Source organism: Daphnia pulicaria, chromosome 9 (genome assembly GCF_021234035.1).
Source record: "Daphnia pulicaria isolate SC F1-1A chromosome 9, SC_F0-13Bv2, whole genome shotgun sequence".
Taxonomy (NCBI): Eukaryota; Metazoa; Arthropoda; class Branchiopoda; order Diplostraca; family Daphniidae; genus Daphnia; species Daphnia pulicaria.
In genome coordinates this window covers 1,582,642-1,605,572 of record NC_060921.1, presented here as the reverse complement: position 1 = coordinate 1,605,572, position 22,931 = coordinate 1,582,642, and the positions used below count along the sequence as shown (strand labels likewise).

The following is a 22,931-nucleotide window of genomic DNA, read 5'->3' as shown; positions in this document are numbered from 1 at the left end:
GGAAATTCATTCTTTTAACACAGTCGAATTCACTTTGTTGTATAGTCTGATGTTTTGTTGTGTTTTCTATACGGATGGCTAACCACATGACCATACAAGACAATCATCCTGTATGAATACCGAAAACAGTTTTGTTTAGACACGTTTTAGAAGCACGAGAAAATACTATCAATTGATAAATTTTTATTTAATAAAACTCAGATTCATTCATGCTTGACTGTCTAGTAGGAATGTCAAGGCTGTGGCATCGGCTAACTATTAAGGATATCTCCTTACCATAGTAATGAGATATCCGATTAAAAACTGATTCACCCGATCGCAAATATTCAGCATTACGAAGCAATAAATTGCATCTTATCGATTTTTCAGCTTAGCTTGCGAAAATTCAATCCCGAAAAATGATATTGGAATTAAACGACTTTATGGCAACACGTGTTTACAGGCTGTGCGACCATCAAACTTTTCCTCGTAATATTTTGAAAGGTATATTTGATTAAAATCCATTTAGTGTCGTCTGCTCAAACGTAATGATAGTTTCTGTTTTAACCAGACTATACAAGTGTTTGCTGGTATTTTATTGGGTGAATGGATCTGAAATTGCCCACGAGGTCACTGCGTTCAAAATGACGTGCTAACGGGATCGTCCCCAGTGGCCCCTATGTTCGCGTAAACGTAAGTAAAAATCACGTGACAATTCTTCTTATTTTGGTTGCAAGTTTTTTCCCCTGACATGACGTATTCTCGTAGCTTTAAACTGGTATTTTTAACAACCTGCGCTGTTTGTGCCAAAAATGGACGAGTGTTTTACATAAGGACAATCAAGTCCCTCATTTTCTTGACTGAATTTTAAAATCCGAGTACTTGATGATCTCAATTTTCTTATAATGATGTAACGACAGAACTACTTTGATGCTGACCCGATTTTTTAAAACGTAATATTGACACATTTGGATGAATAACAGATTAATAACAGGTTGTGTGGAAGCGTCGTATAAAGCCACACCCATTTTGATTCAGCGCCAAATATGAAAAGCAAAAAAAACATTTAACAAAAAAAAACGGTTAATCTCGATAAGAATAGTTTTTTCAATTATTTCCCAATGCAAATGAACAATTATTTCTTCACTATTTGTTATATTTAGCCTTTCAGTTAAACTGTTTGACAATGTCATAATTTTCTATCATAGTTTTAAAAATCAAGACTAAACAAGTAAACATTGCCGTCAGCCCTTCAGATTATTTGAATCTACGCTGATTAAATGTCTAGTCAAAATTTAAAAAAAAAGTTGATTGGCTGGAGGAAAGAAGTGAAATGCTGTCAGTCTTGTTAACAGTTAGACCTCGTTCAAGCAACATACGTTTGAAACAATTTTTATAACTTTTAAATTCTTGAATAAGAACCAGGAATGTCGTAAATAGTAGAACCAGGCATACTCGTAAATTTTAAAACAAATATTTTAATGTACCATTGTATTCCCCCATCGGATAAATTCCAATCAAAATGTTAGGCCTAAAAATTCTTTCCCTTTTTAAGTTTATTTTTTGGTGTTGACCGCCAACTGATAGCCTAACAAGAAAACAAGGCCAAACTTTGGTTTAGGTTCGGTTTACAAACCGATTTCACGATGCGTTCGTTCAATCTATGTTCATCGGGGGCAACCAACCAATAAAAATGCAAGAAGAAACCGAAAAAATCACGTGTCCGGTTTCTTCCAGGTAGTTGCAGCATGTGGTAGCTTTGGTGAAGAATTCTTCGAAGCAGGTAGACATGGGTTATCCTAGGAACAGTTAAAGTTCGTTACAGCAGACTACTCACCTGTGAATCTGTCATTGTTTGTACATCAACATGGATTTTTTCACCTTTTTGTTTATAGTATCTTTGTTGATTGTTGTGCTGTTACTCATTCTCATTTTCTTCTCCGATGGTGATTTAACATTAATGTTTTTAGAGAAAATCGGAACACGGTTAAGTAAGTTGATTGGCGCACCTGAAATTATTTCGTGAAAACTTGTTTGACTAGTTTCTTCTGCTTCTAGGCTCCGCCAGGGGAAAAGTGTATTGGGTCGTTGGAGCTTCTTCCGGCATTGGAAAAGAATTGGCGTTCCAGGTATCATTCGTATTTTTTCTACAATTATAATTGCGAAACATTTTCAAGTATCGGTTGTATTATTATAGCTGGCCGCCCATGGAGCGAAGCTCGTGATTTCCGCACGACGGGAGACAGAGTTGAAAGCAGTCAAAGCCGGATGTCTAGGTGAAAATCATGTTGAAACACCGTGCAACCGGAAATTGACAGTTTATTACCCTCATTTTATGCCTTATAACAGCTATCGGCAAAAATGCTGGATTGGTCGAATCTGACGTCCTAATACTTCCCTTTGACGTGACTAAAGTAGACTCACACAAACATTATTTTGATTTAGTGATTCGTCATTTCGGAACGGTAAATAGTTGAATAATATCTCATTGCAATTTTGCGCACCTTAATTATTGGCTATTTTCAGTTGGATGTGCTCATCAACAATTCCGGCCGTTCCCAAAAAGCGGAATTCCAGAATATCAAACTCAAAGTATTGTATTTGTATTGCAATTACATTAAATTAAATTTTAATTAATTAATTTTAATGTAATTACAAAGGTGGATAAGGAATTATTCAAGACTAACGTCTTTGGCTTAGTGAATCTGACTCGTGTCGTGTTACCTCATTTCTTGGCCAAATCAAAAGGACATGTTGTGGTGACTTCGTCATGTGCGGGGAAGTTTGGAGGTAAATAAAACAAAATTTTGGTTTTGAATTAATTATAATCAAAATTTCATTGAAAAGCGCCGCTTTCAAGCTCGTACAACGCAACTAAGCACGCCCTTCACGTGAGTGCAACATTTTTATTTTCAACCTGAATTACCTTGAGAATTTTATGGTTGGCAGGGTTACTTTGAAACCGCAAGATCTGAATTAGCGCCCAAAGGCATCTCTATTACGATGATTTGTCCGGGAATGGTCCACTCTGATATTCTCACTGCCTGCGCAACAGAAAATCCCGGAGAGGTATGTACCGAAAAACGTTAAAGACTATTTAATTATACTAGTCCACTAAAATTACACCTGTTTATGTAGCAATTAGGAGGAAAAATTGGTGCGGATGAAAAAAGAATGAAAGCAGAACGTTGCGCCAAACTTTGCGCCGTGGCCATTGTCAATAAATTAGACGAAGTTTGGATTTCTCTCAATCCGGTGCTCTTCTTCCTTTACGTCTCCCAGTATGCCCCTACAATTAGTCGAGCGTAAGTTCCCAAATAATTTGAGTTTATATTTAATTAAAAATTTTAAACATGTTTTATTTAGTTTACTAAGCCGTTATGGAGTGCAGGCAGCCATCAAAACAAGAGGTAGACGAGAAGCAGGTGGGAGCTCATAGCTCGTAAATCTAAAACGAAGGCCATAACCGCCATATGTTATTAAAATCTAGTTGCTCGTCTTTTATTTCATTACATATTTTAATATTTTATTAATGCCGTGTAACAGAAGAAAAATTAGTTGACTGTGTTATAAACTACCGAGTAAATAAAATAAAATGGTTTTATTTATTATTTATTTATATAAATGGGACAACTTCATCCGAGGAGATAATGGATCTCTCTAGATAAATATAATCTTATCGTTTACAACAACCTCGTGGGACCAAGGACAACATCTTCTCTTACACTTTTAGACCGAAATAAATAATTGTAATATATTTTTTAGACGAAGATCGGAAGAAGGTAATAAGAGAAATTTCGGTGAATAATAAATTATCCGAGAAACCTAAACCTGTATTACGAGATCTTGTACCACTGTATTAGAACCCAAACAAAAAGTAGACTGTTACTTCAGACATTTGTTCACCAAATACGAATAAACATGGAGTTGACATCGCTTATGATATACATTGGTATATTTATTACGTTATTCCTTCTCGCTATACTGATTAGTGATGGCGATTTGACTCTGATGTTTGCAGAGAGATTCGGGAAACGTTTGAGTAGGTGTTATTACTTATTATTTAAGTTGATTTCTTTTTTATCAGTCTTTCTCTGTGAACAAACACAGGCTCGGTGAAAGGACAAGTCTATTGGATTGTCGGAGCTTCATCTGGAATTGGCGAATACTTAGCATATGAGGTTATTCATGAAATTATTGTATTTTTGGTGATTGATACATGTAAACTCGTATCTTGAATTTGACAGCTTGTTGCCAATGGAGCAAAAGTTGTTTTGTCCGGCAGAAGAGAAAATGAGCTCCAGAAAGTAAAAGCTCAGTGCTTAAGTAAGTTATGCAATATTTAAAAAATTCTGTTTTGTCGTTATTTATTTATTTTCCCATTTTCTCGAAATGCAGTAATTGGGAAAAAATCAGGGATTTCAGAGGCTGATGTTTTACTGTTACCTGTGGATGTTGCCAAGCTAGAACTTCATCAACAATACTTTGATGCTGTCTTAAAGCATTTTGGGACAGTATGTGCTGAAAACTATATTATCCAATATTTATTTTAATATTTATTTTTGTTGACACAAACCCCCAAAAATTGGTTAATAGCTAGATGTTTTGGTTAACAATGCTGGGAGATCTCAAAGAGCTGAGTGGATGAATATCGATATTCGGGTTGACAAAGACATGTTCGATGGCAATGTTTTTGGATTACTCAATTTGAGTCGCATTGTAATGCCACATTTCTTGCAAAAGAAAAGAGGTCAAATTGCTGTCACTTCCTCAGTGTGCGGGAAAGTTGGAGGTAGGGTAACTAATTTAATTAAATCTTTAGTTTATTATTGTTTAATTAACTTGCTCATTGGTATTAGCACCGTGCAGTGCTTCATATAATGCGACGAAGCATGCGTTACATGTACGTAAAATAATAATTAATTTAAATCAATACAACAATCAATATCAATTAACTTGACCTACATATACCATCTTGAACAGGGCTACTTCGAGACATTACGTGCTGAACTGACAACTCAAGGGATATCGGTCACTATGCTCTGCCCCGGACCGGTTTTCTCGGACCTACTTAGCGCTTGCGCTACTGATACATACGGTCAGGTACAGTAACGAAGACTTGCATTTTTTCTTTCTTTACAAGGAAGCTTTTCTCTTATCCTTGAATTTTTCAAATAGAAATTAGGGGGCGCGATGACTAAGAAAGATCGCCGAATGTCTACAGAACGATGTGCTCGTCTTTGCGCTGTCGCCATGGTTAACCACTTGGATGAAGCTTGGATTTCTATCAATCCTGTTCTATTATCTTTATATGCGTCACAATATGCTCCGTCTTTGTTCCGCAGGTAAACTTGATTATTGTGCAAAGCTCTTGTTATCCTGTTGATTGTTTAATTTATTCCATTTTTATCCGCTGCAGCTTTAATGGTCGACTCGGGGCGCGAGTTGCTATGACTCTACGCGACAGCCGAAACGATCTCGTCAACAGTTGCAAGCAAGATTCACAACAAGTAAAGTCTGATTAAGTTCATTGAACAATAAATGCTGACTGAAGAGTAGTAAACGAATATTTCTAATGGGTTATTAAAAAATCACGAGGCATTCATTTAACTGTGTTTTGGTTATTACTTTCGGGTTGTCACTTTCTGACATTGTCGCCTTCGCCACAAAATCTGTGTTGGCGCCCTTTATCTTCATGTAAAGAGATTTATCATTTTAAAAATATAAAGAATTTATTCTTAATTGATTACTGACTTTTAATTTTATTTAATCTAAATAATATCTTTAATTTCCATAAGTCCATTCGAATACATGCATTTTTCAAAATTCGTCTTGTAGATCAATCGAATGTTTGACAACATTGTCTCTGAGATCAGCTGTTTAGTCGAAGCAGACACTTGGCTCGGCTCGATTTTCGAATAACAATGGAAAAATCAACGAAAAACAATGTTGATTTTAAAGCAGTATTCAAAGAAACCCTCAACTCTATGACTCTGATTGTAAATAGGTTTATTTTTTGCTGAAAATGAAATATGAATGAATACCTATTTAATTTCTTTTTGCAGCCTTTGATGATCAGTGGAGGTCGATCTAACGTGACTACGAGATGCAACAGCAATATCACCCTTACTGATATGAGAGCACAATATGCAAGCAGAGTGCTGAGCAATATATTTGCCTACAAAGATCAGAATACTGAAATCATTCTTACAAGCATTAAAAACTCTGATAACAAGTCCTTGAGTTCAACCATCACTTGTGTTGTGGGACCAGTTATCAACCCTTCTACCAAAAAAAAGGATGTGACGACATCATTTGAAGAATATATGAGGTAAAACTGTAATTTCAATTTACTCTAAAATGCCTTAATATACTAACTATGTAGACGTTTTTTTGTGTTTGAAGGCTACGACAGTTGCATGTTAAATCCAGGCATCCAACGGAAGGTAAAAGTATGTCTGAAGCATGGATCACAGAGGCTGTTATCAGTTATGATTTCTTGCACAATGACACCACAAAACCAATGCATGCGGTAGGACTAGCTGGACTAGAAATTGATCCTCAATTCAGAGGTATTCAGTTTACCAAAATCATGGTTCCTTTGTAAATTGTAATGACTAATTATTGAATTTTTCATTTCTATTTTAGAAGCAATAAAGGTTTTGTACAACAGAAGTAGGGTTGCCTGTATACTTCAAAAATTTTCTGATGGAGTGGATTGCTCACTTTACCCTCCACTGCCAACTTTGGATATGACCAATTTTAAGTTGCTGAAGCATAAAGCAGAAATCGAAATCACATCCAAATATATTGCTGGATTTGTTCCTATGCTGAACAAATTTTCACTCACTCGCATCGCTAAGATAACTTCAGAGTTATGGCGATTTTTGCTATTTTTATCGCAGGATTATTCCCATTATTACAGTTCAGTTCGCACCCTATGTGTGAGTATTCTTTATTCAGGTTTCTTGCATACAATTTTACATTAAAGTTTCCTATTTTTAGGATGAACACAACCGATCGCATCCAACAATGCACGCACGAATTTGGATGTTGAAAGTGATATTAACAATTTACGACGCAGCTTTCGCCATATTGAATTTGAAGCCCTTGCAGTACGTTTAAATTACAGTGCCAGAAGTCGATGTCCAGGAGGAGGAACACCATTTCTTCGGAATGGAGAAAAAATTGAGTTTTGTGTATTGTTGAACCGTCTGATGGCCTCAGAGACTTCCGCTGTTTGAAGAGGTTTCATCGAATTTGACCATGTCGGCTAAAAATACGGAAATTTTGTTTTAATTAATGATGATAATTATTGTAACATTCATTTTAATCCTTTTACCTTGAACAAATCAGCATTCGCTGGAGATACTCTTGGTGCAGTGTTACGTTGAACTGCGTCACTCACTTGCCCAGCCATATTGTCTCTTCGTACTATGAAGGCCAGATCTACTATTTGTGCGATGGTTTCGTAAGCAAAGTAACTGAGAATAGACCAAGCTGTCGCACTTAAAGCAACCTCAGGAGCTGGAGAATCTTTAAGTAACCAATCTTGAAATTTACCAGAAGGCTGGCCTCTCTTAAATGAGGTAGATTTGGCCTGACAAAAAACAATTCTGTTAAATCTAGATTTTGAAAAAGCAGTTAAGTTGAATCAAAATACTTGAGAATATTCAATGTACTGCCCCTTCTCCATGGCTAATGTCATTCTTTCAATCCTTTCATTTCGTTCCTTGAGGGCATCATCAGGTAACAGGAAAGGTTTAGATGGATCTGCCACATTACACAGATAACATGATGGATCAAGGTGTTGTAGGAATGCAAGAGCAGAATTAAGTTTTTTATTTCCAGTGTGAAGATCAGAAAAGTCAGTCATTATGTCTTTAGGCAAATCATCTTCTTTAGCCAATTCCTTAAACCCACTGGCTTGTAAATAGGTGCAAAATCTTCTCAGTTTAACTGGACTGTGCCTAATTTAACAGAAATCACTTCAATATATTGAATAACTTCAGATATTGTTAAACTGAAAGTTGCCTACCTAAGTAAGACAAGAAACTCTTTGATACCAATTTTCTTTGAGTTAATTTTAACAGCAACCTCAGACAGTGCATTCAGGAACTGAATTAGTTGTTCCTTCACAATTTTCTCTACTAATTCAGCAGTTTCTTTCAGCGAATATTTGCTGTCGCCAAATCCATACATCATTTTTTGGATTTCTAAACATGTCGATTTAAATGTAGTTAGGAAATGTTGACATTGTTGGTCGTTAATATGAACTTACCCAAGATGTACCATCCATCGGTGGAAGAATTAGTGGATACATCAGCAGCTGGCATTTTTAGGAGATTGAGAATTTTGCTAATTTTTACAAAATATCAGTTGTGTTGGTATAATTCGTGTACCAAATAGTAATATCAACCGGTGTTTTCTAAAACTCCATTTGTTATTGTTTGAAGTCTGAACTGTGAACCCTAAAAGAAGGTATTGTGTGGTAGTCTGCTAGCCTAGCTAGACATATTTGAATTTGCCTCAATGCCAAAGCTAATTTTGAAACTATTTCAATTTTTTCCCAAAATTTAGTAAGGAAAATTTTTTTTTATTTTTTATGAACTTTTGAATGAACCACGCTTTCATTGATCTTAAACATTTTTCAATTAAGAAAAAAAAAAAAACCAAGCGGATGCCTTCGGTACTTCGTCGACACATAGCAGACGAAAATGTCGAAAAAATCAAGGACCTTCAATTTGTAAACAAAGTGTGACAATCGAGAAAGAGTCAGGCATGGCTCTTTCTCAACTTAAATCATTAGACACAAATTATCTGACAGGGGTTCGAGAAAAGCTCAACCTTTTGTTAGATAAGAAAAATGCAAATCCGGAAGAAATAACAAATTTCTTGGATAGTCTGAACACCCTTTTCTTCGATCTTAAAAGGAAAGAATTAGAATCGTCTGTCAATGTTCAAGTAAGATTCCATAAAAGTTGTATTCATTTCACTGTTTAAAATCTTATGTTTATAGGATTCTGTAATTTTAGTATCAGATGTTTTAAAAATTGTGAAACATGAAGAAACTTTTAAAGTTGCCAAGACTTGTCAAATATGGGAACAAGTTTTACAACTTCCAAATGTACACTTAACAAGTCAAGCATCAGAGCAATTAATTGATTGGATTATAAAATCCCTTAAGAATGAAAATCATTTAATATTTACTGACATTTTCAATTGTCTTGCTGTGACAGTCAACTTCAAAGAAGTTAAACAAACTAAAGTAGGTCTGAAACTGGGAATGAATGAAAAATTTTAAACAATAATATCTCCCATTGAAATTAGGCTTTGGAGAAAGTGCTTAGTCCTTCTGGATTCTTGATCAATAAATTGAATGAAGAACAACAAATTAATAATCAAACAGTTCTCATTCTGAAAATTCTCTGCAATTTTACCAACTGTACGGGAGAAAAGGACTGGTCTACAATATCAAAGGATGTAATTAACACATGTATCATCCAGTTCTTAAAATTCCAAGAGCAACACCTGAATTCCGATCCAAACAATCTTAACCTTCTCAAGGTAAAATAGTGTTTCTTATAATGTCATGAATAAATTTCTTAACCACATTCATTTATTTTACTAGGTTCTTAGTCTTTGTTTCTATGGATTAGAGAATACATTTGTTAGATTTACTGCTTCAACAGTGGCTCATTTGGAAAGTATCTTTAGTAAGGCTGCACATTTCAGAGACCTGCTTATTTGGATATAATATATATTCTTTATCTAAGGTCTAGCACGATACTACATGCTTTTTGGAATCGCTGGTCAGCCACTAAAGTACGCTCCAATTCGTCCATCATCCCTTCCATTTGTGGAACTTTCTTCCAAGTCAGATCAGACGAAGAATCCGAAGGTGAGAAAGAAACGTCCTCCCAGCAAAGTTCAATCCAAGAATCGAGATAGCAACATCGATGAAGTTGACATTGAAGGGCATTTCCTAACGAAGAATAAACCGTGGACAAAGAACAATATTCCTGTCAGCAGCTCAGACTCGGAACTATCTGATTCTGATGTGCAGTCTCACCAAAGACTGAAAGAAGCCCAGGCAAAGGTCCGCTCCAACGCTTTGAAAATGTTGTCGGCTGCCTTTAAATTTTGTGAACAACGATCCGTAATGGGTTACTGGTCTGCATTTTTGCCTGATTCGTCTCAAGGACAAGTTTACCGCCACTCACTCGTCACCCCCATTTTGAAGGATTCTTCAATCAAAGTGCGGTGTAGCGCTGTGGTTGCTCTGTCTTCGCTTTTACAAGCGATCCAGCCGACCCTAGCCATGGCAGCGTATCAAGAGAATAGAACAGGGGCTTTTATTCCCTTGAGCCAAACACTTGCAGAAACTGTCATTGCAGTACAGCGTTCACTGATTCTCTCCGTGAGTGCCGAACAATCAGCCAGTGCTCTTATCCAGATTTTCAAATGCCTTGCAGTCGCAGCTACTGTATTTCCTTACGAAAAGCTGCCAATAGAATTGGTTTCTAAAACTGTTCAGCAATGCACCCCTTTCTTAGAAAACAAAGGTATACATTTATTTACTCCCAACTATATAACCTTAATCAATAATAATTTTTTTAATTAATCAGATCCAGATGTTAAAGTAGCTTGCTTGTCAGTTCTTCGGATATTACTTTGCGCCCGTTCTACGAATTCGAGCATCGTTCAAATGTTTCATGATGAAAAAACAGGTAAGAAATTATTTTATGTCGGCAATATCTCACTCAGTCAATAATCAATCTTCCATAGGAAAGTGTTGGCTGCTGGAACATTGTTTAGCATTGATTGATGGCCAATCAGGATTCCCATTAACGTTGGAGAGTCTATTAGTGATTGGTGAAGTAGCTCGGTCCAATATCCGTGTGGCTCAGCCCTACTTTCAACACATTGTGCAATCGGTGTGTCGCAAACTCTTGGCCGATCAAGATTCTGGAATTCAGATTCGTTGTGCTAAAGCACTAGCGCTTGTTGGTGCCAGCATTTTACAAGAAATGGAAAAGGAAGATACCAGTAAAGACATTTCAAACAGTTATTTCGAATTTGTTCAAATTTGTCATTCTTTCTGTGTTATCAGATCAATTAATTTCACGCGACGAAGCTATCCAGCTGTGGATTTACATAATTCGGTATGGTCTCGCAGACGTACTACAAGCGCCTTCTATTCCTCCCCTAAAAGCAGAAGCCTGTGCCGCTCTTGCTACTGTTGGATCACAAATATTCGAGTGTTTGCCGGTATGTTATTTTAAAAACAAATTTAAATCCACATTTATTCTAAATCATCCGTTTCTAGCGAGAATTGAGAATCCTTTTTGTCACCCTGGCCCTGGGCTGTGCCGTGGATACTGATGCTGGTGTTCGAGCAGCTTCCATACGAACTTTAGGCTTTGCCGTCACCTTTAACACACTCAATGATGTAAGTTTCAATGCATTTTGAGACGGAATGTTTTAATAGCACACATTTTGGTACAACACAGGATGCATCGTTTTTGTTGGACAGTTCGGAAAAAATACTGCCTCTACTTTTAGACAGTAATCTCCTTGTGGCATTAAATGCTAGTTGGGCACTAGGCAATTTGGCAGATACATTGGATAAAGACCAGTACGTATCCTACTTTTTTACTTGTTTAAACTGAAAACCAACAACATTTTATTTTATGAAGGAACTCGTTGTTAGAAGAAATGCCGCGAGATTTCTTGATTAATCTTATACAAGCGGCCGTTAATGCGGCTCAGGGGCCTATGAAAGTAAGAATTACTCATTTCTACTTCAATATTCACACTTCTAGTATACTTTTTACCATTTCCAGGTTCGTTGCAATGGAATACGTGCCCTGGGAATTTTCGTTAAGATCATAACGGATGTTCCGACTCAAGGAAGTGATACGGCAAATTTACTGGAAAAGGCCATTTCGGTCGTTGCTAAACAAGCTACAACAGGAAATTTCATGAAAGTAATTTCTTCATTCCCCTTTAGCATGCATAGCTATTTGCTAACTTTATTTTCTGTTTGTAGAATCGATGGAATGCTTGCTACGCGTGCGGAAATATATTGCAAAATATCACGCTTCTTACAGCGTTTTCACATTGGATGGTAAAAAAATTTTGAATTCGCCGTCAAGTTTGAAAATAATAACGTTTTTGTCTCTTTAGGAAAAATTACTTGATAGTCTTTTGATGGTTTTTCGAAGTTGTCCGAATTTCAAGGTTAGAATTTCTGCCGCTAACGCGATGCTGAATTTGAATCATCGGGAACTTTTGTCGAATAATTACATCCGAATTTGGTTTACACTCCTCGATTCACTGGCTAACTCGGAGCATATTGACGACTTTTCCGAGTTTCAACACCATGAAACCATGTGTCGCCAGATTTGCAATGCGTTGTGTAAACTCATGACTCTAATGACGAAAGATGACCTTAGTCAATTGCAAGAAGCTGTAATGAAATACTATGGTAAGAGATTATATGCAAATTTTTGTCATTAAAAACTAATCAATTTTTATTGTGTTTCCAGATGTTTGTTCTTCTCATTTTGGCAAGTTTCTCAAATCATTACTGCCTGAACAATTGGAGTTGGTAATAGAAGCATCCAGTTTCATCCGACAGTTAGGTCAACCGATTGAGTCTCTTACTCAGAGTCAGAAGTCAGCCGTTGAATTGTTTCAAGAATTGTTGGTAATTCCAAGCTGATTATTTTTGTTTAAATATTCCCAATCGTTTTTCAATAAACAGGTTGAATCTTCAAAAAATTTCTTTCCATTAATTTTAACCATATGCCTTCGGGCTTTCGCATTGAGTGAATAACTAAATAAGTTGTTCGAAAAACATTCATAAAATTTTCAAAAATGACGCGAAAAAAAAGTAACTTTGGTCAGAACTCAGAAGAGGCTTTGTTTATCGGCAGACGACAAAAAATGCCCAAGGCATTTTGCGACCAGCTATCTGTCATCGAGTTGTTTGTTTCTGAATTCTTTGGAGATATAACGACGAAGTTGCTTACAGTGAAAACATTTTAAACAGCATAACATATCAAAGAAATCAATTGGTGCAATTAGTGGTTGGCAACATGACACTCAGTGAGTTAATTGGAAAATTTATTTTTGTATTATTTTTACAAAATTTCAATATTATTTATTTCTGTTCGCCTTATAGATTTGACCTCTGATATTCTCGAAATGCTTAATAATAGCTTTTACAAAGATCCAAAAAATCTTCTTGCTCAAAATGCTTGCACCAAGTATGATCCACTTGAGATGTGCTTGTCTAGGAAACGTTTGGAAGAAATTCAGCATGTGTTCACTCACAAAGTATTCATTTTCATTAATTTCAAAAACATTTCATTCCACCATACTATTTGTTTTCAAGGTTGATGAAGTAAAGCCTATGACCAATCAGAAAAGCTCAGGAAGGTGCTGGATTTTTGCTCTATTAAATGCAATGAGAATTCCTTTTGTTAAGCAGTACAATCTGGAGGAGTTTGAGTTTAGTCAAGCTCATCTCTTTTTCTGGGATAAAGTAAAATATTTTAGCTAGAGCTAAGAATATAATATCTAAGCAAAGTGACTTGATTAGGTTGAGAGGTGCAATTTTTTTCTAAATACTGTGGTTGATGTTGCTAAACGAGGAGAAAAAGTTGAAGGAAGACTTTTTGCTTTCCTACTTCAGGTAAAATAGTCAACAAGTTCATTTTATGAATCAGATATTGAGCAGTTTAAATGTTTTTTATTTCAGGATCCAACTAGTGATGGAGGCCAATGGGACATGCTTGTAAATTTAGTTACTCGCTATGGAGTCATGCCAAAAAAATGTTTTCCTGATTCGTATAGCAGCGAATCCAGTTTACGGATGAATTCAATTCTGAAAAGCAAGGTATTCGGCTTAAACAAATATTGTTTTTGCACGGTACAAGAAACTATGTTCTTTCCGGTATAGTTGCGCGAGTATGCTAAGCTTCTGCAAGACATGGTAACTGATGGTTTACCCCAAGAAAAAATTCGCGAAAGCATTGAAGAATTTATGCAAAACATCTACCGAATTATTGCCATTTGCTTGGGAATTCCACCGAAAACGTAATAAAAATGGTTAACATTGTTAGAATATAAACCACTACACATATCCTTTTCGACGCCCAACCAGATTTACTTGGGAATACTACGATAAAACAAAGCAATACTGTGTTGTTGAAAATATGGAGCCCAAACAATTTTACGAAAATTTCGTGAAGTCCTTGTACAATGTGGAAAACAAGGTTATTACTTAACGTCCGTCGAACAGCAGTTTCAACAAGATTGTTTATTTCTTTTCTCTGTAGATTTGCCTTGTGTCGGATCCACGCCCGAGCAATCCTTTCGGAAAAGGTAAGAATTGAATCGATGTGTTTAATATTCATATTTATCTCATTTGTTATTAAATTTTACGAAAAAGGTTACACAGTGGATTGTCTGGGAAACATGGTAGGTGGGCGAAAAACCTTCTACATCAATCAGCCTATCGAGGTATTGGCCCAGTTGGCTACTCAATCTATTGAAGCCAATGAAGGTGTTTGGCTTGGTTGCGAAGTTTCCAAAAGATTTTCAGCCAAACATGGAATCGAGGATTTACAAATGTGAGTTTCGTGTTGTTTGATTTCGTCATTTTTGTATAGATAGTTTGATTTTAAAAACCACTTATTTTTCTTTAAGACATGATTACCCCTCTGTGTTTGGCGTGGAAGTTTACACCGGTCTTTCAAAGGCTGACCGTCTAATCTTTGGTGATTCTTTGATGACTCACGCCATGCTGATTACTGCTGTCACTCTCGACAAAGATACCAAGCAACCGCGTAAATGGCGCGTGGAAAATAGCTGGGGCGACGATCGCGGAGAAAAAGGTTATCTTCTCATTACCCAAGAATGGTTCGAACAATTTGTATTTGAGGTAGTAGTGGACAAACGCTTCGTGCCGGACGATATATTGCAAATCTGCAATGTCGAGCCAACTGTTCTACCTGCTTGGGATCCCATGGGCAACCTGGCAACCATTTTTAAAAGTCGGTATGAATAAAAATTATTCAACCTTCAATCTAATAACGGTTACTGTGAGAAGGATCAATTCACCACCCTCTTTACACTTCCCCTAACAACCTGTGGAGCAGTTTTTCAATGAAAACCAATCAATAACCAAACCGCTCAGCAATTTACCTTAGAAATTCGTGAGCTCCCACCAGATGCCAATTTTGCACCTTTACCATGTGGATTTTTTGTACGTCTGATATAACAGGAAATAAAGTAAAGATAAAAGCTCAAACACATATCAATTGCCGAGAAATAACAAGCTTCATTTTTAAGGATGAGGTTTTATTGTTCGGGGTTTAGAATGGAACGAAAGATGGCAACTTAAAAAACGAAAGCAAAAGTTGTTAGCCTTTAATTTGTCATGTAGATAGTAGACAGTAAATTTGTGTTTGATTTCTTTAATTCTGAGCATTGTTACGCTTCGTCGTCAATTGCCCGATAGCTTGCAAAGCACTATCTCTTTTACCACGTAGAATTCGACTTAGTTTATTCATTTCTTCGGTCTTCGTTACGATTTCAGTTTGCACAGAAGCTTCTTTCTCTTCCATCTTTTGCAGGCACGAGTAGTATTTTTCCATCTCCGTGTTAACCGCGTTAAAAGCGTCTTATTAGAAACGCAGAATTTAGTTGTTATTTTCAGTGATCGCAGTATTGTTTCCTACCTTGAAAGAACATACCGTACGACTCGTCAGTGGGGTACTCGTCCATCGGTTGCATGTTAGAATTTAGAGGATTTCCCCTATAAATCGAACGCAAGAATATATTTAATGGCATTCAATTTGAGATGGGCAAAAAAAAACAAAAACAATACATGTTGGTGGTCTTCTGGTCATGTTTCTCAAATTCAGAATTTTCAGCATGTTCCTGATCGCCTAGTACTCCTGTTGGCTGAGAACCCGCGTACTCAGAATCATTACGTTGGCCGCTCATGTCTGAAACAAACCTTATTTTTTCAGACAAGCTCATACTTAATAATTTAAACGATAAGAAATTCAAGTTTTACTTGTTGTAAATTAATTCGACTGTTACGAGTTTAAGTGGATCACTCGTTGAACTCAAGATTTCAGAACCTGCGGTTTTCACAGACAAAACCTCTCTGTTGACGTTGTTACTTGCAAGCCAACTGAGCAGCAACTGAACTCTTGACGACTCCCCCACGTTTGAGCGTCGGAAAGTTCATCTTTAACGAACCTCTAATACAAACTTAAAGTTATTTAAATCACCTATAATGATCATAAAATCGTTTGATTTAATAAAATTGGCACACAAGTCAACCTAAATAATTAATTCTATTTATGAAAAAAACACGTGTACGTACAGAGTTGCCGTTGATACTGCGCGATATGCCTTCGGCGCCATTTGCATTCTGCACTTCCGCTATTCCGAAATAGTAAATTCGTAAGCGTCGCGTTAAAAAATAAAATAGTCACATGTTGTATGAATTTCTAAAGCATACTATGACCAATTGACCATAAGATGAAATAACTTACTAAATAAGATGCTTATTAACTTATAATCTGCTTTAAACACCACATTGCACACTATGACACTATCAGTTATCAGATACATTTTATCAGAATTTTCTAGAAGTGTAGGCCTTCTTTAGAAGACTGACAAAAACTTGTCACAGTCTCACAGATAAGTATTTTTTAAAAAACCTTCTTGATATAAATGTTTTAATCAATGGACACCATTTTATAGTAAGGTAGCAGCAGAGCTATGTTACTGGTAGCAGATACCAATTGATCCTTGAAAAGCATCTAAATTCCATGCTAAATTCAAATAAGGATAAAAATATCATTTGATTGTGGTAACAGTTAACTTTAAGTGCACGTTAATGAATAGATATTCAACTCAGTAGCAAGTTTTTTTCACAACCTGTATTTTTTCTATATTTAAAATTTTTCCATTTTTCCCGAAATTTTTTGAAGCAGTTTTCCCGTAATGAGAATAAAGTAAACAACCCGAAAGAAACCTTCAAAGTGTTATAGAGCTCTAAGAATTTCTTCGACTTTAAATTTTTTTTTTTTTTACGCCAACTGAACTAGCTATGAATAATTTTGTTTATTTTCTTGTCGCCAAAAATTGCTTGCAGTCAGAAAGACATGTTAGACGTTGCCATATTTCAATAGAATTTGTCATTCAATTTAATTTCAATTCGCAATTTTCAATTTATAATAAATTTACTTGTTTTATATAATGCTTTAAAAATTAGTTTAATTCGTTTAAATCATTAGTTTTTTATACATTTTTATTAATACACAGTGAATTATACAATTTGAATAAATTTGTAAATTTGGCAATAAGAACAATCTGTCAACGCAGCCATGTGTTTTCTTGTTTCACTGAAATTTCTTTATCTATCATTCGCTTCAAGCTTTCTGTTCAGTCAGGTAATCTAGCTAGTCAATGTTGTATCATTTTTAAACTTTTTTAAATACTGTAATCCAATGTGTTCTCTAGATCTTACGCTTTGTATCTGTACATCTTTGAAACATCATTAAAGTCTTCACTCCACAATGGGCAAAGAAAAGACTCACATCAACATTGTCGTCATCGGTCACGTGGACTCTGGCAAGTCGACAACCACTGGTCACTTAATTTACAAATGTGGTGGAATCGACAAGCGTACCATCGAAAAGTTCGAGAAGGAAGCTCAGGAAGTAAGTTTTTATTTTCTCAAGTATCAGTCAAGATTTATAACCAATGTCTTTTGAAAGATGGGTAAGGGCTCTTTCAAGTATGCCTGGGTGTTGGACAAACTCAAGGCTGAGCGTGAGCGTGGTATCACCATTGACATTGCCCTGTGGAAGTTTGAAACTGCCAAGTTCTATGTCACCATCATTGATGCCCCAGGACATCGTGATTTCATCAAGAACATGATCACTGGTACTTCCCAGGTATAATTGAAAATTTTTATAATAAAAGAATCATCCTGTATTAATTTTCCATTGGATTTTTAGGCTGATTGCGCCGTCTTGATTGTTGCTGGTGGTGTCGGTGAGTTCGAAGCCGGTATCTCCAAGAACGGACAGACCCGCGAGCACGCTCTATTGGCTTACACCTTGGGAGTCAAGCAGTTGATTGTTGGTATCAACAAGATGGATTCCACTGAGCCACCTTTCAGCGAGGCTCGTTATGAAGAAATCAAGAAGGAAGTCAGCAGCTACATCAAGAAGATAGGTTACAACCCTGTCACTGTTCCCTTCGTCCCCATCTCTGGTTTCCACGGCGACAATATGATTGAGGCTTCCAGCAACCTCCCCTGGTACAAGGGATGGGCTGTTGAGCGCAAAGAAGGCAAAGCTGATGGTAAATTTTAATTTTAGACAGCCAAGAAATTGTTTATTAATTGTGAATTCTTTTACAGGCAAGACTCTGCTTGAAGCTTTGGATGCTATCGTCCCACCTTCCCGCCCTACTGACAAGGCACTTCGTTTGCCCCTTCAGGATGTCTACAAGATCGGTGGTATTGGTACAGTGCCCGTCGGCCGAGTCGAGACTGGTGTCATCAAGCCTGGTATGGTCGTTACCTTCGCTCCTTGCCAGCTGACCACTGAAGTCAAGTCCGTCGAGATGCACCACGAAGCCCTCGAGGAGGCCTGTCCTGGTAAATTTAAATTAGCAATGTGTTTCTACCGTCAGCTAATTTCCCCAATAAGGTGACAACGTCGGTTTCAACGTGAAGAACGTCTCCGTCAAGGAGTTGCGCCGTGGTTACGTCGCTGGTGACTCGAAGAACAATCCCCCCAAGGGTGCCGCTGACTTCTACGCTCAGGTCATTGTGTTGAACCACCCCGGCCAGATCGGTAACGGTTACACCCCGGTTTTGGACTGTCACACCGCCCACATTGCCTGCAAATTCGCCGAAATTAAGGAGAAGTGTGATCGCCGTACCGGCAAGACCACCGAGGAGAACCCCAAATTCATCAAGTCTGGTGATGCTGCCATGATCACCTTGGTTCCCAGCAAGCCTTTGTGCGTTGAGTCATTCTCTGACTTCCCTCCTTTGGGTCGATTCGCCGTCCGTGACATGAGACAAACGGTCGCTGTCGGTGTCATCAAATCGGTCAATTTCAAGGTAAATTTCAGTTTTTATACAATAAATAATTAAATATTATTATCAATAATTTGTATAAATGCAGGATTTGTCGCAAGGAAAGGTCACCAAGGCCGCTGAAAAGGCAGGAAAGAAGAAGTAAATTAATCAGTTGATATTCCACAAAGATGTACTTGCTGTGTAACGGGTATGAAGTATCCATCATTGAAAATGTCATTTAGTTTCGTCTTTAAGCTTTTTAATTAGCAACAGAGTAAAGAAATTGAGTTTGTTGCAATTTTACTCTGGTCAACGTTTTTATAAGGCATTGAACTTTCTGTCGACTGGATTTGCTTCAATTAAGAATTGAAATTGATAAATAAATGATAGGTGCTTCTCATAACCCCGACAACAACCGTATTTGTCCAATGTCTAAATAATCTGTGGTCTAAACGAAGACGTATTTACTTTAAGAAGACTTGTAATTCTAAAATGATATTTTCCCGGGTTATGGATGTGAAATAACGAGAGAATTCAATCAACGGTAAACCTAAAATACTAAAGCATAATGGGTTAAATCCCGAAAATACTGAGAAGTAAAAAGTTCATTCAGACATTCATAACAATTGACAAATTAGTAGAAGCAGGTAGAAAATAGTTTACGGGCACATCAAAACGAAAAATAAATCTCTCCAACACCCTTCGTCTCTACTTCTTTTCCTGGTAACTTAGGATATTCTTGGCAAGTGTCAACCAACGAATATTAGCTTGTGAACGCTTTTACGGAAAAAGGCGGCATCACATCATAATAGCATCAGTAGGAGAGGAGCGTTTCGGTGTTTCCTAAACACAAGCTTTAGCCTTAAGGTAAGTTAAGTTAAGTTGGCAACGTTAGTTTCATTTTCTTAAAAGTTAAGAGACGAAGAAATTTCTTTAATTTTTAGGCTGTTAGCAGTGTTAGCCACTTAGCCCGTTATACTTCAAAGCATCTCGTTGTAAATTATATTGCTCATTTATATTTAAAACATAATTATATTACATAATCAGACTGGTAAATTATCTTCCTACTTTTTTTTAGGGATGGCGATATATCGTCAATTACAGATTTCAGATATATCGATATCTTATATCTATATTTTTAGATATATCGCTGCTCAGTATCGATATTAATGGAAATTGGCGCGATTTGTGCTTGTATTTCTACTAATGCAAATCTCATACATGGCGTGTTAGCATAGCATTCACGTTCAATGCGGCACATCCGAGTTCGATTCCCGGTGAAGATAAAAACTATTCTTTATAACTATTTGCGAAAATAATAGGAAAATGTGTATACAAAAATATAAGAAGAAGGAAGCTGCAACTTGCTACCATCAAGCAGCTACTGGTAGAAGCAACCATCAAGCAGCTACTGGTAGAAGCCACTGGTAGGAGGTTGATGAGAACCAGGTGGAGAGAGAGGAGAAGGATAAAGAGTCTTTTAGGAGAAGAATGAGTACCCTTTAGCAAATGTAAAATATTCCTCAACTTCTTTCACGATGACCTCATGGTAAAGATAGCAAAACATGTTAAAATTACTAAGTAGATGCAAAAAGAATCTATTTACTGTTCATAAGAACAAAAAGAACAATAACTGAAGGAAACGTCAGGCATTTCGGTTCAAAAACAAAATTTTGTCAACATGTCGAGGGTTGAGCCGACTCCGGTTTTCGTTAATTAAGTCACCAGCTGCTGAGAAAATTGCTTCTGAAGGTACGGAAGTTGCCGGGATGCAGAAGAATTTCTTTACAACTTCGATAAAAGGTAGCAGACTTCCGTCAAATTGCTTCGACTTCCAGTACTCCAACGGGTCAGAACTCCATGGCATGTAAGGTTGCGATAAGTAATCTTTGAGATTGATGATGATGTTGGCAGTCATGTTGGCGTTCTGACCTGACGTGTTAGCATTTTCAAGGCTAACGAACTGGTCGTGAAAGCTTTCAAAAATGCTTTTCTCCGAAGTCGATGGAACTGCAGCAGAGCTCTGGATGGCCGAAGACGGACATCTACTAGCTGCTGCTCTCAGTTCCGATTCAACACGGAGTTCGGCAATTTCAGCTGACAGACCCCTCCCCTCCGTCAGAAACTTTCCATTTTTCTTGAAGCTAAGAAAAGATAAATTTGGCGATTAAAAGAGGAACACTTGAATGCTTATAAAATAATTTTACCGAGGATCGAGATAGGTAGTAACAAGGGTCGACGTGAGTTTCCGGAGTGATTGATCGAAACGGGACGTTAAGTTGTCAGTCAGATCCTTTATCAATTTTTCCAGTTCCGTGTTGCGTGGCGTTGGTTGCATCGCTCCAAGATTAAATAGAAGAATCCTTATAGAAGGTATAACCTTGGAGAGGGAAGGATAAAATTGTGAACTGAGATCCCTCGTTATATCGTCAAATGGCTTGAGGATGTTTCTCACTCCAGCCAGAATGGTCCATTCAAATTCAGTTAACAACAGATCGGGACGATGCATAAGCAAAAGAGTCGCATCAACCTCGTCCTTCAAGGCCAACAGGCTTTCGATCATGGTGAACTGTGAATTCCATCTGGTGTTATTTTCTTGCTGGAGCTTTGACCTGGATTTGCCATTTGCGGCACAAAGACTCGTAAGTTTCACAGTGGCTGGATTGCTATGGTGAAAAAAAGTTACGATGTCACGGCACTGGGTAAAAAGGCCTAAAAAAATTTTTGTTATTGTTTGATATCAAAGTTAATTCCAAAAATTTTTATCTAATACCTGACAAAGAAAGATTTTTCTTAATAGCATCTTTCACTGCGAGACTTAAAGTATGGGCAAAACAAGGTACATGCCTCCACTTATTAATATCATTCACGGCCTTGACGATATTATTAGCATTGTCAGTTACGACTGCAGCTATTTTGTCGGTCAATTTCCATTCGGACACCAAATCTCTGAGCTCTTTAGCAAGATTTTCAGCAGTGTGGCTGACTTCGATGCACCAAGTTGATAGAACCCTGGAGACAGTTTTCATTTTGTCGCATATGTAATGAACTGTTACCGTTAGATAACCTTCATTGGTAATTGACGTCCAACCATCTGCAGTGAGAGCAACCCATTTAACGGCTGATAACTTTTGCATAAGTTTAAATTTGGCCTCCCTATACAACTCGGGTATAAGAGAATGAGTCAGTGTACTGCGGCTTGGTAGTAAAAGACGTGGATCGATATGACGGATTAGTGCTCGGAAGTTCACATCCTCAACAATCGACAGTGGCTGCATAGATCGAACTATGAAAAGAGTCAGTATCCGGAGAAATGCCTTCATTTTTACTCCGCTGAAAGAGTATGGCAAATTCCCATTAGGAACTTCTGAAGTGCCTACAGAAAAATATTTTTTAAAACTTCATCTCATTTTTAAAAAAAATGTAGATCATTACTCGAGCTTGCATTGGAAGTTTCAGATGAAACCGTATGACCCGATGCAACGCTACTATAGCGGGATGAGCCAGCAGATTCAGAAGTGTCTAATTAAATAATAATAAAGCCAAGATTCGTAATACTTCATTCATATTGGTAATAATAGATTTAAAACTCACTAGGCCTAGACGACGACGAATTTCCATCTGTGCTAACCGTGGCAGGTGCATCATCTTCATCGCGGCTTTCGTTAGCCGTCTCGTTATCAGTCGACTCATTGCATAGCCTACTCTGCGTTGTTGACACCTTAGCCTTTTTTCGAGGGGGTTTCATGGCACTTTTGATGCTGTCAAACGCTTCCGTATGAGTTTTATCGTTTTTACCATCTTTACCCTTTTTGTTCTTAAG

At 37.1% G+C, this 22,931-nt stretch overlaps 8 protein-coding genes across 11 annotated transcripts; 6 read left to right on the top strand and 2 right to left on the bottom strand.

Moving 5' to 3' along the window:
* Positions 1-627: 627 nt before the first annotated feature.
* On the top strand, positions 628-3,583 carry LOC124313758 (dehydrogenase/reductase SDR family member 7-like; the record flags this gene model as incomplete). The annotated part of the gene is made up of 12 exons (XM_046778569.1): positions 628-672; positions 1,717-1,762; positions 1,950-1,970; positions 2,038-2,108; positions 2,177-2,255; positions 2,329-2,444; positions 2,506-2,571; positions 2,640-2,769; positions 2,827-2,870; positions 2,929-3,048; positions 3,118-3,284; positions 3,346-3,583. Coding segments are annotated over 12 exons (978 nt in total), but the record flags the coding sequence as incomplete, so codon positions are not given.
* A 91-nt stretch (positions 3,584-3,674) lies between these two features.
* LOC124313210 (dehydrogenase/reductase SDR family member 7-like) lies at positions 3,675-5,721 on the top strand. Of its 2 annotated transcripts, none has more exons than XM_046778014.1 (10): positions 3,675-3,761; positions 3,874-4,021; positions 4,090-4,160; positions 4,227-4,305; positions 4,378-4,493; positions 4,576-4,771; positions 4,839-4,882; positions 4,963-5,082; positions 5,158-5,324; positions 5,399-5,721. In XM_046778014.1, exons 2-10 carry the CDS (start codon positions 3,901-3,903, stop codon positions 5,502-5,504), a joined length of 1,020 nt encoding a protein of 339 aa, XP_046633970.1. In that variant the 5' UTR covers positions 3,675-3,761; positions 3,874-3,900; the 3' UTR covers positions 5,505-5,721. The 2 variants fall into 2 exon arrangements, with proteins under 2 accessions (XP_046633970.1, XP_046633969.1); XM_046778013.1 differs by having other exon boundaries at positions 3,690-3,761; positions 3,843-4,021.
* Positions 5,722-5,840: 119 nt separating this feature from the next.
* Positions 5,841-7,278, top strand: LOC124313235 (DALR anticodon-binding domain-containing protein 3-like). Its single transcript, XM_046778049.1, has 5 exons — positions 5,841-5,978; positions 6,045-6,310; positions 6,385-6,551; positions 6,628-6,923; positions 6,985-7,278. Exons 1-5 carry the CDS (start codon positions 5,904-5,906, stop codon positions 7,102-7,104), a joined length of 924 nt encoding a protein of 307 aa, XP_046634005.1. The 5' UTR covers positions 5,841-5,903; the 3' UTR covers positions 7,105-7,278.
* On the bottom strand, positions 6,918-8,484 carry LOC124313228 (transcription initiation protein SPT3 homolog). The gene is made up of 5 exons (XM_046778040.1): positions 8,261-8,484; positions 8,018-8,195; positions 7,643-7,949; positions 7,322-7,579; positions 6,918-7,252 (listed from the first exon to the last, which is right to left on the bottom strand). Exons 1-5 carry the CDS (start codon positions 8,313-8,315, stop codon positions 7,106-7,108), a joined length of 945 nt encoding a protein of 314 aa, XP_046633996.1. The 5' UTR covers positions 8,316-8,484; the 3' UTR covers positions 6,918-7,105.
* Positions 8,485-8,700: 216 nt separating this feature from the next.
* On the top strand, positions 8,701-12,765 carry LOC124312838 (HEAT repeat-containing protein 6-like). The gene is made up of 15 exons (XM_046777334.1): positions 8,701-8,943; positions 8,999-9,247; positions 9,310-9,546; positions 9,611-9,695; positions 9,756-10,544; positions 10,608-10,709; positions 10,768-11,028; positions 11,093-11,250; positions 11,309-11,431; positions 11,493-11,617; positions 11,679-11,763; positions 11,826-11,969; positions 12,032-12,109; positions 12,169-12,469; positions 12,531-12,765. Exons 1-15 carry the CDS (start codon positions 8,761-8,763, stop codon positions 12,704-12,706), a joined length of 3,096 nt encoding a protein of 1,031 aa, XP_046633290.1. The 5' UTR covers positions 8,701-8,760; the 3' UTR covers positions 12,707-12,765.
* Positions 12,766-12,939: 174 nt separating this feature from the next.
* Positions 12,940-15,301, top strand: LOC124313021 (bleomycin hydrolase-like). The gene is made up of 11 exons (XM_046777686.1): positions 12,940-12,975; positions 13,035-13,092; positions 13,169-13,323; positions 13,382-13,531; positions 13,589-13,681; positions 13,748-13,885; positions 13,949-14,085; positions 14,153-14,264; positions 14,328-14,373; positions 14,441-14,621; positions 14,698-15,301. Exons 2-11 carry the CDS (start codon positions 13,083-13,085, stop codon positions 15,056-15,058), a joined length of 1,383 nt encoding a protein of 460 aa, XP_046633642.1. The 5' UTR covers positions 12,940-12,975; positions 13,035-13,082; the 3' UTR covers positions 15,059-15,301.
* On the bottom strand, positions 15,050-16,491 carry LOC124313473. 3 transcript variants are annotated; one of them, XM_046778419.1, is made up of 5 exons: positions 16,388-16,491; positions 16,073-16,272; positions 15,881-16,001; positions 15,747-15,808; positions 15,050-15,673 (listed from the first exon to the last, which is right to left on the bottom strand). In XM_046778419.1, the coding sequence occupies exons 3-5, from the start codon at positions 15,997-15,999 to the stop codon at positions 15,468-15,470; spliced, it is 387 nt and encodes a 128-aa protein (XP_046634375.1). In that variant the 5' UTR covers positions 16,000-16,001; positions 16,073-16,272; positions 16,388-16,491; the 3' UTR covers positions 15,050-15,467. The 3 variants fall into 3 exon arrangements, with proteins under 3 accessions (XP_046634375.1, XP_046634374.1, XP_046634373.1); XM_046778418.1 differs by having other exon boundaries at positions 15,732-15,808; positions 15,881-16,012; positions 16,388-16,469; XM_046778417.1 differs by having other exon boundaries at positions 15,732-15,808; positions 16,388-16,461.
* Positions 16,492-17,358: 867 nt separating this feature from the next.
* On the top strand, positions 17,359-19,511 carry LOC124313077 (elongation factor 1-alpha). Its single transcript, XM_046777793.1, has 7 exons — positions 17,359-17,462; positions 17,533-17,732; positions 17,790-17,969; positions 18,033-18,381; positions 18,440-18,679; positions 18,732-19,150; positions 19,215-19,511. The coding sequence occupies exons 2-7, from the start codon at positions 17,589-17,591 to the stop codon at positions 19,269-19,271; spliced, it is 1,389 nt and encodes a 462-aa protein (XP_046633749.1). The 5' UTR covers positions 17,359-17,462; positions 17,533-17,588; the 3' UTR covers positions 19,272-19,511.
* Positions 19,512-22,931: the final 3,420 nt, after the last annotated feature.

What these genes read in the sequence shown, in the direction of transcription:
- LOC124313210 (XM_046778014.1), top strand. Translation starts at nt 3,901, where the DNA reads ATGGAGTTGACATCGCTTATGATATACATTGGTATATTTATTACGTTA. An exon ending in AGTGTGCGGGAAAGTTGGAG is followed by an intron (nt 4,772 to 4,838) that starts GTAGGGTAACTA and finishes CATTGGTATTAG; the next exon opens with CACCGTGCAGTGCTTCATAT. An exon ending in CGACGAAGCATGCGTTACAT is followed by an intron (nt 4,883 to 4,962) that starts GTACGTAAAATA and finishes CATCTTGAACAG; the next exon opens with GGCTACTTCGAGACATTACG.
- LOC124313235 (XM_046778049.1), top strand. Translation starts at nt 5,904, where the DNA reads ATGGAAAAATCAACGAAAAACAATGTTGATTTTAAAGCAGTATTCAAA. An exon ending in TCATTTGAAGAATATATGAG is followed by an intron (nt 6,311 to 6,384) that starts GTAAAACTGTAA and finishes TTGTGTTTGAAG; the next exon opens with GCTACGACAGTTGCATGTTA. An exon ending in GTTCAGTTCGCACCCTATGT is followed by an intron (nt 6,924 to 6,984) that starts GTGAGTATTCTT and finishes TCCTATTTTTAG; the next exon opens with GATGAACACAACCGATCGCA.
- LOC124313228 (XM_046778040.1), bottom strand. Translation starts at nt 8,315, where the DNA reads ATGCCAGCTGCTGATGTATCCACTAATTCTTCCACCGATGGATGGTAC. An exon ending in AGTACATTGAATATTCTCAA is followed by an intron (nt 7,580 to 7,642) that starts GTATTTTGATTC and finishes GTTTTTTGTCAG; the next exon opens with GCCAAATCTACCTCATTTAA. An exon ending in CGAATGCTGATTTGTTCAAG is followed by an intron (nt 7,253 to 7,321) that starts GTAAAAGGATTA and finishes CCGTATTTTTAG; the next exon opens with CCGACATGGTCAAATTCGAT.
- LOC124312838 (XM_046777334.1), top strand. Translation starts at nt 8,761, where the DNA reads ATGGCTCTTTCTCAACTTAAATCATTAGACACAAATTATCTGACAGGG. An exon ending in AATCGTCTGTCAATGTTCAA is followed by an intron (nt 8,944 to 8,998) that starts GTAAGATTCCAT and finishes TTATGTTTATAG; the next exon opens with GATTCTGTAATTTTAGTATC. An exon ending in CCTTTAACACACTCAATGAT is followed by an intron (nt 11,432 to 11,492) that starts GTAAGTTTCAAT and finishes GGTACAACACAG; the next exon opens with GATGCATCGTTTTTGTTGGA.
- LOC124313021 (XM_046777686.1), top strand. An exon ending in AGCATGTGTTCACTCACAAA is followed by an intron (nt 13,324 to 13,381) that starts GTATTCATTTTC and finishes TTTGTTTTCAAG; the next exon opens with GTTGATGAAGTAAAGCCTAT. An exon ending in TTGGGAATTCCACCGAAAAC is followed by an intron (nt 14,086 to 14,152) that starts GTAATAAAAATG and finishes ACGCCCAACCAG; the next exon opens with ATTTACTTGGGAATACTACG.
- LOC124313473 (XM_046778418.1), bottom strand. Translation starts at nt 15,999, where the DNA reads ATGAGCGGCCAACGTAATGATTCTGAGTACGCGGGTTCTCAGCCAACA. An exon ending in GACCAGAAGACCACCAACAT is followed by an intron (nt 15,809 to 15,880) that starts GTATTGTTTTTG and finishes TTCGATTTATAG; the next exon opens with GGGAAATCCTCTAAATTCTA. An exon ending in GTACGGTATGTTCTTTCAAG is followed by an intron (nt 15,674 to 15,731) that starts GTAGGAAACAAT and finishes GTTTCTAATAAG; the next exon opens with ACGCTTTTAACGCGGTTAAC.
- LOC124313077 (XM_046777793.1), top strand. Translation starts at nt 17,589, where the DNA reads ATGGGCAAAGAAAAGACTCACATCAACATTGTCGTCATCGGTCACGTG. An exon ending in CCTCGAGGAGGCCTGTCCTG is followed by an intron (nt 18,680 to 18,731) that starts GTAAATTTAAAT and finishes TTCCCCAATAAG; the next exon opens with GTGACAACGTCGGTTTCAAC. An exon ending in TCAAATCGGTCAATTTCAAG is followed by an intron (nt 19,151 to 19,214) that starts GTAAATTTCAGT and finishes GTATAAATGCAG; the next exon opens with GATTTGTCGCAAGGAAAGGT.